Source organism: Natrix helvetica (genome assembly GCF_964273705.1).
Source record: "Natrix helvetica genome assembly, chromosome: 6".
Taxonomy (NCBI): domain Eukaryota; kingdom Metazoa; phylum Chordata; class Lepidosauria; order Squamata; family Natricidae; genus Natrix; species Natrix helvetica.
In genome coordinates, this window is record NC_138553.1 from 61,451,707 (window position 1) to 61,468,035 (window position 16,329).

The 16,329-nt window shown below is 41.1% G+C and overlaps 1 protein-coding gene across 1 annotated transcript in view; it reads right to left on the reverse strand.

Annotated features, from left to right (window-relative positions):
• Positions 1-1,571: 1,571 nt before the first annotated feature.
• The window catches only part of ASZ1 (ankyrin repeat, SAM and basic leucine zipper domain containing 1), a 38,460-nt gene continuing 23,702 nt past the window's right edge, over positions 1,572-16,329 (reverse strand). Inside the window, exons 7-14 of the mRNA XM_081956820.1 lie at positions 14,911-15,035; positions 14,189-14,264; positions 13,021-13,077; positions 12,298-12,410; positions 11,814-11,919; positions 4,588-4,701; positions 2,445-3,970; positions 1,572-2,163 (exon numbers count right to left, since the gene is read on the reverse strand). Of these exons, the coding sequence (XP_081812946.1) occupies positions 3,818-3,970; positions 4,588-4,701; positions 11,814-11,919; positions 12,298-12,410; positions 13,021-13,077; positions 14,189-14,264; positions 14,911-15,035 (744 nt within the window). The 3' untranslated portion in view covers positions 1,572-2,163; positions 2,445-3,817. The remainder of the gene's footprint in view (positions 2,164-2,444; positions 3,971-4,587; positions 4,702-11,813; positions 11,920-12,297; positions 12,411-13,020; positions 13,078-14,188; positions 14,265-14,910; positions 15,036-16,329) is intronic.

Here is a 16,329-nt window from a genome sequence, read left to right on the forward strand (position 1 = left end):
TATCGTGAGATTTTGAGTGCAAACCTCCTTCCATCAGCAAGGGCATTGAAGATGAAACGTGGCTGGATCTTTCAACATGACAATAATCCCAAACATACCGCCCGGGCAATGAAGGAGTGGCTTCGTAAGAAGCATTTCAAGGTCCTGGAGTGGCCTAGCCAGTCTACAGATCTCAACCCCATAGAAAACCTTTGGAGGGAGTTGAAAGTCCATGTTGCCCATACAACAGCCCCAAAACATCACTGCTCTTGAGGAGATCTGCATGGAGGAATGGGCCAACATACCAGCAACAGTGTGTGCCAACTTGTGAAGACTTAGAGGAAACGTTTGACCTCTGTCATTGCCAACAAAGGATATGTAACAAAGTATTGAGATGAACTTTTGATATTGACCAAATACTTATTTTCCACCATAATTTGCAAATAAATTAGTTCCAAATCAACCAATGTGATTGTCTGGATTTGTTTTCTCATTTTGTCTCTCATAGTTGAGGTCTACCTATGTCTTTCAGCAGTGGCTGCTCTGGGCGCAAGCTCTATGGTTGTACGCTCTGCAGGCAGCTGGCCCATAACCATAGAGTGTGCGCCCAGAGCGGCCACTGCCAAAAGACTCGGGTTGGAAGCCGCGGAAACCAGGCTGGGATGGCGGCGGAGGTTCCCTAGCTCTGTAATGAGAGCTGGGCCATGCATTCTGAGGCTGGGAGGCTGGTGAGGGACAGCAGAACAGCCGCTCGCGCAACCCCCCTCTCCAGTCGTGCAGAGCGCCATTCACTGGCATTTGGAAGGCGCTAAGCCGCGGGAGCCGGGCGGCAGCAAACAGGCACTCATGTGGCTTGGTGATAACCCTAGGTCAGTGAATGACGCTGTGCCCAGCTGCAAAGGGGGTTTGCCGGGTGGCTGCTCGTGAGCGTGGTTGCTTCATGGCTGTTGTGTTGCGCTGCCGCGACAGCACAACATAGCCATTCGCCCATGAGGCTGTGCCCGGCTCTTTGGGAGCCCGCTCCCAAGAGAGCAGCCGCCGGGCAACCCCCCAAAAATAAACCCTCCCCCTATAATAAAGCCCAAGCCATATTCTGTAGGTAAAAAGAAAATAAGACCCTGTCATATTTTCGGAGAAACACGGTAGTGACTGAAACATTTCTAATCATAAGGGTATTAAACATTTAGCACAGCTAAGAACATCACATGCTATGCAAATTAGGTTTGCAAGTTTGGCCAGTGTATCAAATTCTATGAGAAAAAAAATTGCTATACTACATCAAAAGATTGACATGAAGTACATATGTCCTATGTCCAATCAATGGTTGTATAAAGAATCTTCCCTCGGGGCAAAAGAGGAGAGATTGTTATTGGCTAGAGTGGCATTCTCTTACACTGTGTAATTTTTTTCTATGCAATTCCCCAATCTCAGGCACATGAAAGTTGGTTTTCCTATAAAACACATTACCCATCCATAACTGATTTGGGAACAATGGAAAACTATTGAACCTGCTGTGGCATATGTATTACTTGAATATGTCATGCACTAGAGTCAACTGAATTCACACATCTTTTTATAGACCATAATGGGCACCATTTCTTATGCTTATTTTATTAATCATATTTCTACACTGTTGTGATTAAGAAATGTTAGTATTTTACATAAAGCATCTAAGCATAAATAAGCAACTACAAAAATAATTTGAAAATACAACATAAAGTACAAATAAACAAACACAGAAACATTAAGAGAAAGCTTTCCAAAACAATTCAATCTTCAAAATTCTCCAAAAGAATCTGATCTTCTCATGGAAGACGTGCCAAAATATTGACACTATTACAGAACACTACCACTTAACCTCAGTCCCTGCAACATCTCAAAATGCAGGATTTGCAACAGTTTCTTTTTTGTGTAACTTACTGATGGAAGTAAGTGATCCTGAAGGTAGCCAGATAACCACCTATAAGGGTTATCATTGATCAATAACAGTACCTTAAGTTGGACGTGGACATCAAGTGGAATCAATGTGAAATCCCTAAGTGCAATGACCTGTGCCATTGCATTTTGGACTAATGGTTGTTTCCAAGTGCTTTTTATTTGGTTTTGGTATTATTGAGTTATTGGACTAACTCCAATAAACTGGCTATATGACTTTGCCAGACATTCTCTCTCAGCCCAAATCACCTAACACAGGGATCAGCAACCTGTGGCTCTGGAGCCGCACGTGGCTCTTTCATCCCTCTGCTGTGGCTCTCTGTCTCTGGTCAATTCCACAATTGGATGGTCTCTGGTCAATTCCACAATTGGTCTTTTGGTTAGGACAGGTAGAGGGAAAAGGATGGTGCACTAGAAGGAGACTCTATGGTGGGGGAACTGGACTTCTGATCGGCTCCAGAATTGAATGGGGGGGCTTCCGTTTAGGACTATTGTGGCTCTTTGAGTTTTTAAGGTTGCTGACCCCTGACGTAACAGGATGGTTGTTGTGGGGAAAATAGGTGGATGAAGGTGTTTCAGGTATGTTCATCTTATTTATAAAAATAATAAAATGGCATAAGCATAAACTCCACAATTAACCATGTATTGTTAAAAATCCTGAACATAGCTTAACATGGCAGGATTTCTATTAACACTAAAGATCTCACTAAGAGCTTTTGATCTTGCTTTTAAAAATAAAACTCAGATCAGGAAGTAAGCAAATCCAGACAAAAGTAACAACCTTGAATATTAACTTCTCGTAGCAATGTCAGAATGCAAACTAAGCAAACTTGTGGCTATTGCAAAAAACATAAACAAGATCAAGGTTTACTTTATTTATTGGATTTGAGTCACATCTTTTTTCTACCCAGTTTTCCTAAAATAAGACAACTTCCACAGACAGAAATCCATGAAGAGATAATTAATAACAGTCAAATATGTTAGTATGAGAGAATAAGTTATTTCCTATCTGTTTGAAATAAAAAATATCTAATTATGATATATGGAGAGAAATAAAAGAACTCAACATACAGTTAATATAACATTCTTATTGGCAACATAGGGATTACTTGGAGGCATAGACTAATGAATAAAAAATAGTACTTACTCAGTTACATTATTTGCATATCAATATGAATCTGAAACATACATATATTCATATGGATTTAAAATTAGAAAATCTAAGAATTGGGATTTATTGTAGTGGTGACTAATATATGAAGGTAGAGATTACAACTCAACCTCATGACCATCCTGAGGGACGCTGCCGTCACAAACACACCCTTTTTGGAATTTTAACAGTGAGAGGCAAATTGCTCCTGTTTCTGCTATAACCCCAAATCAAGCTGTCAGAATATGATAGCAGAGTAAAAGTCAGCTGAGTGACTTTGTACCTGGAGTGTATTTGTGCATGACAAAGAGGTTATGCAAAAGGAAGTGGAAGCATTTTGCTTCCAATTCCTATTCCCACCCTTATAACTTGCAAAGAAAACTTGAAACATCGCACTACCGGTAGCAAAAATAGGTCAACTTCCAATAGCATAATCTATTGGTGAAAGAGAGCTGCATGGATAATTTAGAAATGGTGAAAATCAATGTACCTTTTAAAATTAAAACTTAAGAATTATCTATCGTGTTTCTCCCAAAATAAGACACTGTCTTATTTTCTTTCAACCCCCAAAATAAGTGCTTGGCCTTATTTTTGGGGAGACATTATTTTTAAGGTACAGGAGGCGATGAGTGTGGTCACCTCATGGCTGCTGCTGTGTTGCAATATTTTGGGGGAGGGCTTATTATCCAGGAAGGTCTTATTTTGAGAGAAACAGGGTAGCTTTATCAACTATAAATAAAATCTTATTGTAATTCAATTTTTCTTTAGAGATAACTTGAAAATAAAGAAAACACATCCAGACCCAATCACAGATAGTACTGCTATTTTAAAAAAAGTTGTCTTCCATCTGCTGTATTCCACCAAAGGTTGCATTCGGCAAGGATCATCATTCTGCCCATCTTGGAGCTGATAAAAGTGTATTGAATAGAAGAAAAAAATGTTAGAAATCTATACCACTATATTCCAGAAAAATTCAAATTTAGCCTTCTGTAACATTGAAGGTTTTATTTAAATAGCAGAAACGCAGCATTGCAACTGCATATGCAAGCCTAAATTAATTTTGCTGTATCTGCTCACTGACAATTCTGAATAGGAAAAGACTACCAAGTTTCCAAATTGCATGGTATTTTGTTTTTTTATGTGTAGTCCTTATTTACTGACTTTCTCATTTAGTGACCATTCATAGGTCTGTGAAACAAAAGAAAGCTGAAGACAGTAAGCTCATTCACTTAGCAATCACTTTTCTTAACAAAGTTGACTGTCTCAGTTGTGACTGCTAGGATGTACTCTATAATGGCAAATTCTAGAATGTTAGAATTGACATGTTTGAACTCAGTCTACCAAATCTATTAATCCATTATTTATTTATTTATCAAATTTGCCGATGGCTCATCTACCTAACAAAGTGACTGTGGGCAGAGTACTATTAAAATTTAACAACAATACAACCTGAATGAATTCTTAGAAATGTGTTGATCTGTTGGTAATTATCATATGTACTCTATTCATAAAGGGATATGTACCTTATTCATGGCCATTTTTAGTTTTACAGCCTCTGCAGTCAGATCTTCAGCATTCAAAATGAGTTCTTCACATACTGTAGCAAGACTATGGGGTGGACTCCATTCAAGAACCAACTAAGAAAATTTAAAAATGTCTTAATTACAGTTACATATGAAATGCATTTCACTGATATAATTTCACTATTGCAAAATTTTATTGTTTGAAAAATATACACGCACCTACACATTTTGAGGTTTTGAATAAGCCTCTCCCATACAAGCCTCCTGCCACCTCTTAGAGAGGATTTTCCATCGTCAATAAAGTTCAGAGTGAGTGTGGTTTTGTGCTGATATGCAAACAATAGCAAACATAAGGGATAGCCTCTGGTTTCAGGTGAAAATGACAGGTGAAAATGTCTTACCTGAACTGTTGTTTTAGGAGGTTTTGCAGGATTAGCCAGGATTGTGTATTGTGATGTCCAATTGGCCTTGAGACAGAGTTAATTTGAAGCCACGCCTCTGTGCTCCTTGCTTCTGGTTCCCAGTTTCAACGAGTCAAGCCCACTGCAAAACACCTGAAAACAAGTCATAAGGGAACACACCCTACCCCCTGAACTCCCCCAACGGCCCCAGTTCAGAGATGCGACGGCCTGAGGTGACCGCCACAAGGAACACTACCTTAAGGGTTACAAACTTCAGGTAAACCGTCCTCAAGAGGTTCGAACGGTGCTCCTATCATTGCTTGGAGAACCATAGTGAGGCTCCATGTCGGAAATCTGCGGACTACCAGGGGATTCCCCACACCCTTCAAAAACCTCTTAATTAATGGGACCTGGGAAAGTGGAAGGAGCTCCTCTCCCCGAATAATCGTGGAGAGGTCCGCCACCTGTCTCCTGAGGGTGCCATGTAAGAGCTCCCTATCCAATCCATCTTGGAGGAACTCCAAGACGTGCGGTACCGAAGCCTAGCGAGGATTCGCTCCTGAGACCCGGCACCACTCTGCAAAGACCCATCATAAATCATAAATCCTAGTGGTGGAACCCTTGCGTGAAGCCTCAATTATGGAGATCACCCTCTGTGAAAGCTGGGCAGCCCTTAGGTGCTCCCGCTCAATCTCCACACGGCTAGCACTGTGGCTCGGGATGCACCAGGTTCCCCCGTCTGAAGTTCACATCCCTCCATGGGATACTCCACAGGTGTGACACTGACAGGCACATTAGGTCCGCAAACCACGCCCGGCACGGTCAGTAGGGCATGACTAAGATGAGCTCCGCCTTCTCTGATATTACTTTCTGAACTACCTCAGGGAGAAGGGGAGGGAAGGCGTAGAGCAGGCCCTCTGGCCATGGAATCCAAAGTGCGTCGACTCCCTCCGTCCCCCGAGCCGGGAACCGAGAGAAGAACCGATCCACCTGAGCGTTCTGCGGTGTGGCAACAGGTCCACCACCGGATGGCCGAACCTGGAGCAGATGGCCTGGAACAGTTTCAGAGAAAAGCTCCATTCCCCATGGTCGACCGTGGCCCGACAGTTGGCTTGATGGTTGTTCACTCCTGTGATATGCTGCACCCTGAGCGATCGAAGATGCCTCTCCGCCCAGGCGCAGAGTGCCATCACCTTGGTTCGAAGAGCCCTGGAGTGTGTGCCTGTCAGTTGACGTGGGCTTTTGCCACCACGTTGTCGGTCAGCACCAAGACGTCTCGATCCCGAACATGGTCCTTGAAGTGCCGCAATGCCAAGTGAATTGCTCGCAGTTCCAGCCAATTTATATTGTGTTGGAAGTCCAACCAGGTCCAATGCCCCTGCGCCATCCGGGACTCCAAGAGAGCTCCCCACCCGTACAAGCTGGCATCCGTTGTCAGGATGTGGCGCTCCAGGTCCCTGAACTCGCAGCCCTCATGTAGCACTGGGGAGACCCACCATCTCAATGACAGCTGCACCTGTGGTGTCACTGGAACTTTTTCCTCGGAATTCCTGGAGTTTGACCTCTGATGCGGCAGGAGATGCCATTGGAGCGGCTGCGAGTGTAGACGAGCAAGGCACCACGTCTATGCAAGAAATGAATTTCCCCAGCAAGCTGGAGAACACTACTACAGGAACAAAACATTGACTTCTAACTTGTCTAACTAAGGCTAACAAACTAACTTTACGGTCGTAGGACAGGAACACCTTCCCCAGCTTAGAGTCTATGATGGTCCCCAGGTGAGGAATCCTGGTGGCAGGAACGAGGGAACTCTTATCTAGGTTAACCGAAAAACCTAACTGCTGTAGTGTGGATACCACCAACGAAATATCCTAACATCGCTCAAACGATGCTATTTGGACTAAGATGTCATTGAGGTAGCATTGGACCCTGACAGAGCGCTCACGTAGGTAAGCCGCCATTGCGGCTAAACCTTAGTGAAGGTCCGAGGTGCCGACGTCAAGCCAAATGGTAGGGCCCTATACTGGTAGTGGCTACCTAAATAGGAGAACCTGAGATACTTATGATGGCCAGGGAAGATGGGGATATGGAGGTAAGGCTCCGTCAGGTCGACAGAGGCCATGAAATCATTGCGCCTGACCCCCGCCAAGATGGAAGCGACGCCATCTTGAATATTCTATAGACTAAGTGAAAATTTAGCAGTTTAAGATCCAGAATCGCCCTCCATCCCCCCTCTTTGGAACGACAAAGAGGTTGGAACAGAAACCTGACCCCACTTGGTCCGGTGGAACCGGTTCCAGCACCCTAATCTCTAGGAGGTGTCGGATCACCTGCCTCATGAGAGAGCATTTATCTTTACTCTTGGCGACTGAAAACGTCCAAAAGTGGTTCAGTGGAATGGAGAGAAACTCTAGGCACAGGGCAAATTTAATGGTATTCAGAACCCAGGCGTCAGTGGTAATGTCAGCCCAGGCGTCGGCAAACAGAAGCAGTCTGCCACCTATGGGTGGGGTTGGTATTGACCTATCTACCCCGGCGGTAGGGATGGCCACCTCCCCCCCTTTAGGGCCTCTTCCCCTGGGGTTGGAACCTAGGCCTATCCCTGGTGTAGTGCCTATCCGACTGCCTATCTGATCTCGGAAAATACCTGCTGTGCTGTGCCTCCTGATCTGACTGACGATAGGACTGCTTCCGAAAGTAAGGTGCAGATTTTTGCTCCGACTTCTTTGCGGGCGTAGGCATGACTTTTTTATTCTTGTCCTCAACAAGGATTGGGTCTAACAGGGTACCGAAAAGGGATCTTCCGGAATAAGGCGACGATGCCAGTTGCCACTTTGCCTTGTTCTCCACTTGCCACACCCTCAGCCACAGGAGAGGTCGGGAGGTCGCCGAGGCCGCCATTGCCCGTGAGGCATACTTGCAGAGTAAATTGCAGAGGAGATAAACCTCTGAATGCTTGCTGGAAGCTGCTCCATGTCTCTAACGAAGGAATCCTCCTCCTCCTCTTGTGCAGTCTTCCGACTGTGGAGCCAATGATGGCCTAATGGGACTATCCCCCCTGCACTGAAAAGGATCCCTTAGATAGGGGCCCTGTTCACCATGGAGAGTGGGGGGGAGGTGAAATGTCCCTGAGATATACTGGGGAATCCTCCCTGTGAGGAGACCTAGACCTGGATCTAATGGGCGATCTAGACATCAAGGGACAACTAGGCCTACCCCTCTGTTCAGCCCTGGACACCTGCTTTTCCAGGACCCTGGGCCTCCTTTCCTCATCCTTCTGCAAGGCCTTGGAGGATTTTCCAGCTGCTGCAGTTTTTCGCAGTCTCACAGAGACTGTGGGCCTCACTCGGGCCCCACTGGATGTCCCCTCCCCAGGGGACAATGGGGGGAATCCGGACACTCCTCTACATCTGCCATGGCACCAGGTCAGGGCTCAACCAGGCTCAGCCCACCAGAAACAGCAGCGACCAAAAGACAGCTTCCCCCAATCACTCACAGCCTCCACGCAACGAAATCAGCCTCTGGTAGACCTTTCCTGTCCCTTTTGCCCCTCCTCGCTGTCCCATGCCACTCCAGGCCTCCTGGCGTCGATCCTGGGCCTGCAGGGCCTTGCCGCTGCCGCCGCTGCAGAAAGGATGGCCACCCAGGAAGGCAGGGATGAAAACGAGGCTTCATAGTAGCCTCTGCCCCAGCCCATGCGGCCCGCAGGAATTGAGCCCCCAAAATGGCCGCCGTAATGGCGTCCTACCTCTAAAGCCCCAAGAAGCAACTTTTAAATCCCTTACCGGCAGCTGGGAGCGAGCCACACCAAGGGGAGGCTTCCAGGTATCAGATGGAGGCAAGGGGAAGGAATTTGCAGGATGGCACTGGATTGTTTTTGGAAGAATCAGGAACCAAAAGCAACCTGTCTTTCTTCGGCCAGACAGAGTTGAAACTGGGAACCAGAAGCAAGGTGCATAGAGGCGTGGCTTCAAATTAACTCTGTCTTGAGGCCAATTGGACATCACAATACCCAATCCTGGCTAATCCTGCAAAATTCCTCCGGAAAATATGATGCACCATGGCAAAGATATATTACAGCTTGTAGGAAAGTTGAAACGTTTAAAGTATTGCATATCAAGGTAATTTTTAGATGAAATGTTGGCAAATCCCTCCACTTGAGATCAGCTCTCTACTCATACAGATTCCAACAATGTAAAGAGTTTTTAAAATAGTTCTCAACTTACAATAACAATAGGGACTGGAATTTCCATTCTGAATCGAGTTTTATGACCACTTTAACAATAATTGTTATGCAAACCATGTGGTCAATGGGAATTGAAAGAACATTGCAAATCACAATCACGTGACTGGACTCTGCCACAGGTAAAAATGTGGGCAAGTGGCCAAGCAACTGATTTGCAATCATGTGGCATTTTGTAACAGTTGGAAGTGCTTTATAACCCATAAAGCACCATTTCCAAGACTGTCATAAGACTATCTTAAACAAATGATCGTACGTCGAGGACTATCTGTATTTGTGTTACACTTTTATATTTTAGGAGGAATTATAACTTTGTAAGTTGTGTTGTTTGCACAAGTTGTTTTGCAGGTATCATTTTGTAGTCTGTTCTGTTCTGGTGTGCTGATCTCTTGGTATGTTCAATTTTGTTACTTAATTCAACCTTGATACTTGTTACAGAGGATCTTCTAGGGTGGTTGCATATGCTGACCGCTACTGTTTTATCATTGGTTTAAAACTTGACTTTCATCTTGTATGTATATTTCACTTACTATTTGCTCTGGTACTTGGGTAATATTTTTAGTGTAAGAATTATACCTTGTTTGGGCTGAGGTATGAGCTTCACCTTACCAAAAGTAAGCTCTATATGGTGTGTTCTCTTGGTGGTCAATGACAATCATATCAGTTATTACTACTGTGGCTTTAACTTCTTTATGCTGAGTTATGATAAGAGAAAGAGGAATATATATATATTTGTTTCCACTGGGATATGTGTTTCCATTTTTGAATTTCATTATCATAAATCATCATCATGATACAAGCAGTACTGTATCCCAATATCACACATCTGAAGATAACTTTTTACCCGGGATTTCCCCAGAACTATCAACCCAAATGAATCAAACAAGTTCTTCATAATGGAGAGTACATCACATCTGGTGATTTGTCATCAAAAGTAAATGTGTCCATCTTGAGGTGCTGGTTTAGTCCAAGGTGACATTGAGTGGTCAATTCAATTCTTTTAGCTCTTTTGCTTCTTTATGGAACCTCAAGTTTGTACAGCCTGCTGTGTTCTTTTAAGCAAACTGAGAAGCTTCTTCAATAGCAAAAGAATATAGGTAGTCCACACAGACCATTCATTCAGCAACCGTTAAGAGAACAAAGGAGACTAACAAAAGGTTCCTGAAGTTCTGGGACACCCAGTATGCCCATGGCCAGATAATTGTGATCTGGATGCTTAGCAACCAGTTTGCACTTAGGGTGGATGCAGCATCCCAGTCACATTATTGCCATTTGAGACCATCCCTGCCAGTTTCCTACAAGCAAACGAAACGGGTAAACCAGCAGAGAAGGTCACAGTTGCTCCACTCAGTTACATAGATCCTTCTCTAGGTCTCGGTACTGGCCAGTCATGCAACCTCCCCTCCCCAAGCAGAAACCATCCATTCATGCCTTACCTGCCTGTCTGGGGCTCACTAAGTGACCCGTGATCCTTGCTTTACTGGCAATGGGGAGTGCCGGCACTAACTGATGTGGTCAGGTGACAAAATGCTTTCATACAGCATCATTTGGCAATGGAAATTCCAGATCCAATCACTTGGAAAAATAAATCTTTTTCTGGACAGTGCCTGGCATGTGTCCAAACTGACATTTACCCTTCACATACTGTTCTTCCACAGGACTATAAATTGTTACCATAAGTCTGCAGTTTTATTGTTTATTTAACAATATATTTTCTGATTTCACTGTCCTGGTACAAGATGGCAGAATGGGTTCCCTTTAGTTGAGCTTCAGGCCTGACTATGGGATAAAATAGCACTGGTTATGCTTGTGGATGATTTCTCATCCTGCTAGGACAAGCCCATCCTATTCGTGGTGGCAGAGAGGGCCTTCTTTGCAGCCTTTCATTCAAAGAACTTCGACTATTGGGATCCAGAAGAAAAGCCATCTCTGCTACAGCACCGTCCTTTGGAACATCTTACTGTCTAGGATAAAATCTACCCAACCACCTCCTATTCTTCCACAAGAGCCTGAAGACCTGGCTCTGTTGGTTGGCCTGGGGGGCCAAATGTGGGAGTTCCTCACTGGAGCTGGCTGCTGGATTGATAACAGACTTCACTCTCTCTTCCACCTGCTTTCCACGCATAACACCTATTGTTATCACAGTGCTATATTCTCACTTTCTTTTTTCATTATTTCATTTATTGTATTATTTTACTTTTCTGTTTACACTTTTTCAATTCTTCCTTTTTATTGTTTTAAGTGTTTCCAGAGTAGCCCCATGGTAAGATAAGCAGCAAATAAAATTAGCAAATAAATAAATAAATAAAAATGAAATTGTGGTGAGTGGGAGGGGCAGTGAATATCCTTGCTCGCCTTGACCAAGTCTTAGTAGCTTTTGATATATCATCAACCATGGTACCCTAGGCAGCACAGTATTGTGTTACTTCAGCTCCTTTCTCCAATGCCTTTTCCAATCAGTGTTAATATGGAGAGAGAGAGGTCCAGCCCACAAGCCCTTCCCTTGTGGGGAATTAATTAAATTAATTTTACTTAAGTGAAGAATGGTGTTCTGAAAAAACACATTTAGATGAATATTGTACCTTATGAGCATCTGTAGGAAACTGACTAATAACATTCTGCACAGAAGTTTTAAGTTGACTGCATTGTCTTTTTAGTTTCATAAGAAAGGAAAGAAATTCATCACCACTGTAACAAAAATATTAAAAAATTATTAATTTATACTAAAACAGGTAAAATACTTTTAAATTTTAACTTTCATAACTGCATCTAAGAGAATCAGAAATGCAAATGGAGTATTTACTTTCAGATAAGCAATTACCATCAAACTAATTTATTTACAATAATGACTTGATAGCCTTATTTATTCTCTTATCTTATGCATATGAATAATGGGTGAGGAGGACACTGCTCACTCTAAGGTCATATGAGAATGAATATCCTTTAGCTTTAGTATTTCACAGTAGATCTTTGCAAAATAATAATTTGACTATTAAATACGAGTATGATCTTTATTACTATTTTAGTTAAAGGAATAGTTCATCTTTCTTTTTAACACTATTTTACCTGAATTCCAAGTTTGTCACTGCAGACAGCTCTTCCAACTTTACTTCTTCTATATGTAGTTCTTTAACAGCACCTAAAATTTTTTGTTGATCTCTAGTATTGTTGATGCCAATCTAAAAATTTAAAAACATTTGTAAGGAGATTTAAAATTTTAAACATTCAAATTATTTATCAACTATCAATAAAATTAAAATCCTTCAAATATTAATTATGCATTTGAAATTTTACATTTGACAATGTTGCTATCACGGTAAAAACTTGTCAATTAGTTTTGCACAAAATAATGCTGATACAATGCAGCACATTTTATACACTTCATTTTCTTGGCGTGCATGCGTGCGTATGTGTATATATCTATAAAATATTCTCCATTTTATTCACATTATTACCAATCACACACATTTTGAACATTCTCTATTTTGCTCAAATTACCAATCATTTCAACTGAGAACTGCAAAACATCTTGTACTGATAAAGCTATGATTATATCAACAGACCCTTTGTATAACACTAATTTCTATTAAAGCACATATCCAGCCTAACCTTTTTTTCTGGAAAAAAAGGAACAATTAGACATTCAAATCAGTTAAACAGAAGAGTCTTCTCAAAAGAAATGCAAATCAGTATTGAAAAGTGTTATGAAGTGAAAAAATACAGAATTAAAATTTAAAACAGCAGTATTGTTGCAATAAGAGCAAATATACAATAAATAAGTAGACTAACTTGTATTAAGTCTTCTTTTCCCATTGTCAAAAGCTGTCTTAAAGGTATTTCTCTCTCCTATAAGACACAAAAGTATTTTCTAAGAGGTACTTTGGGCTAAGATCCTATTATGTAGGTCAGTAACCCACCTTAGTATTAAACTTCCAAGTATTTTCACAATAAACACAGAAAAACAAACTCAGAAGACACTCATAACTTGCATTAGACAATATTGGGTCATCATTTCAGACATATTTCCTCACGTAAATAGAGAAACAGAAGGACCACAGGCAGGCAAAAAAACAGTGGCAACAATTTCCAACTTCCTGCTAGCTTTCCCACTCAGTTTTCTTATGGGAAGCTGGCAGGGAGACTCTTTTCTTGAACACTGAAAAACAAACTCAGAAGCTATTTTTAATTTACTTCTCCCAGAATATTATGAAGTTAGTCACATGAATGTTTGAACTTCTGGATTAAACCTAAGCAGTGATATTTTGAATTGTACAATAAAATATTACTATGAAACCTCAATTTAGTGGATCTGATAAAAAAAAATACAAAAAATAGATAAAACAATCCACTTATGGCAGGGGTGTCCAAACTTGGGAACTTTAAGACTTGTGGACTTCAACTCCCAGAATTCCCCAGCCATCTGGCTGGGGAATTCTGGGAGTTGAAGTCCACAAGTCTTAAAGTTCCCAAGTTTGGACACCCCTGACTTATGGAGTACCCACTGCACCTAAAGTAATCAGTAGGTATGGCATTTAAAATAAGGACGCACAATTATTTATATTATGTACATTATGACATTTAACAAATGACTTTATTTTGTATCCCACCTTTACTTTTTTTTCTACAAATCAAGGTGGTAAACATATCCAACACATCTTCCTCCTCCTAATTTCCCCACAACAAACACCCTGTGAGAAGAGAGACTGTCCCAAGTCACTCAGCTGGTTTTCCTAACTAAGGCAGGTCTTAAACTCAGTTTCCTGCTTTCCAGTATGGTGCCTCAACCACTCTTTCATATCTCTTTCACATCAATATAATTATTTAAATATTACAAATGATCTCAATTCGCACACAAATTACTCATGCTGTTATACGATGGCAATAAATTAATTATCCCCGCTCTGAATAAACCTATTAAGATTTTTCCCCACCCATGTTTTCAATAAAGAAATCTTACCTTCAGTAATTCTGTTATGTGTTCAAGTTCAAGACCATGTAGAAAGACTTCCATGTCACTAAAAGCTGCATAGGAACTTTTCACATGCATTGGTTCGATTAGTTTAAAATATATAAATGAATAATTTTAATAATGCTTTAAACCAAAATTAAGAAAACAAATTATTTGTTTCAAAAAAGACCGGCTATTATTAATCCATTTTACAGATTCTAAAATATATTTCTCTACATTTTAAGTACATAGAAAGACAAAAAAAAAAGCCTTAAATATTGGGCTCTAAACTTTCCATTATGGTGAACAGAACATTTGAAAGCACACAATTGTTCTGAAATATTGGATCTAGTTCAAATCTGATTCTATATAAAATTATGTTGTGGTTTAAAAATGCTTGCTCTATAATATCTTAGTACTTTTTTCCAAAAGTAAAAATGGATTTGATGCATGTCAGGTAAATTATTATACTATATATTAAAAACCAATAGATGATTATGTTCCCAATAATCCAGCCTTAAGGTATGCATAGATCCTTAATTTCTAAAGACTCTTTAAACATTCAAGCACAATCTGGTTAGCACTAGCAGTGCAAAACTGTAGCTCATAGGAATTTTGATAGAAGATCTGAACAATTGTACATTTAAAGTCTAATAGCAGTTTTTCTCTATAACAAAATTTAAATTAGAACACAACTTTCAAAACTTAACTTCTAAAGTCTGAAGTACTACCTGCTTTTATGGCTTTTAAGGGCATCTGGAACTGCAGTTATAAATCTGTGAATAGGTTCCTCTTTGCTCAGGTTCTGGAATTTTCTTTGGAAAGGGTTTGCCGTCAAAGAAAGTAAACTGAAAAGCTACGAAAAATCATAGGAAACCATTTTCACCATTTTTATACCTATAGCAATATGTTCATTCTACAACATAGACACATAGCACGGGCTCCCATTTACGAACCGGTAGCGAAGGTAACTTGATTTCACCCCTGATACATAGGTTAACTCTATGTAATGAATTTCAATAAATTTAGCCTGCGAAAACAAAATATTTTGAGATGCTTGGAAACATATTTCAGAGAGAACACAACTACAGAAAGGTTTATGGCAACCAAGAGGAGGTTTAAGCTCCTGGCATTTTTAAATGTCCTGCATTTTTTTTAAAAAAAGGATATAAACTATTTAATGAGAATATTAAATAGTTTGTATCCCATATAAAGAGACAGCAAATATTTAAAACACTGGAAATGAAGTAGCAAGTTTGGAGCACTGGTAAAGTACAAGCTTGAAATTAGATAATTGGGTGATGCTTGGACCAGTCACTCTCTCTCACCAAGCGAGAAAGCCAGTGGCAAGCACTCCTGAAAATATCTATGGAGATAGTCAATTATCTGGGTGATGGTTGTTTTTCAAAAGGCAACTGGACTTTATTTTTCCTTGAAGACATTTTGCTTCTCATCCAAGAAGCTTTTTCAGTTCTGATTGAAAGGTGGTGGTTGGAAGGATTTATATTCCTTGCAGTCATTTGGTCGTTAGCACTCTTTCTTAGAGTTGTTGAGGCCGCTTGGAGGTTCATCTGTGCCCTCAGAGTCACCTGAAAAGTGCAAATGGGTGTGGAACCTTCTTGGGACTGCTTATAATATTGTGTTGTAAATAGGAGATAGGTGTTGTTGTATCCCACCCACCCTCTGTTGAGAAAGGGTTATTCAATCTTAACGTAACCCTCTGGTGCTCTCTATCCTCTAGAATGTGGATTTTTCTATCTTCAAAAGAGTGAAGAGTTTCAAATGAAGATGGACTGCTGAATCTTGTCCTGATGGGTTTGTTTTCCTATGTTGTGCCATGTGTTTGTTTCTCCAATGAACAGATCTAAACATTTCTCACTGTATTGTACCTCATACATCACATTGCTCAGTTGTGTCTGGGTATTTTATTCTTGGGGTGGAAAAGCTTCTGCCTTAGTATACTTTGGGGTTTAAAGTGTGCATGTATATTGTATTGGATGAAAATCTTCCTAAGCTTTTCCAGTATTCCTGCAATGTATGGAATGACAATCTTGCTTTGTTTGTTGTTCTCTGCTTTGTCTGTTATGGAGGAGCTCCTGCTGGGTCTTTTTGGGGATTTGAAAAAAGCACCTTTGGGACATTTCTGAAAA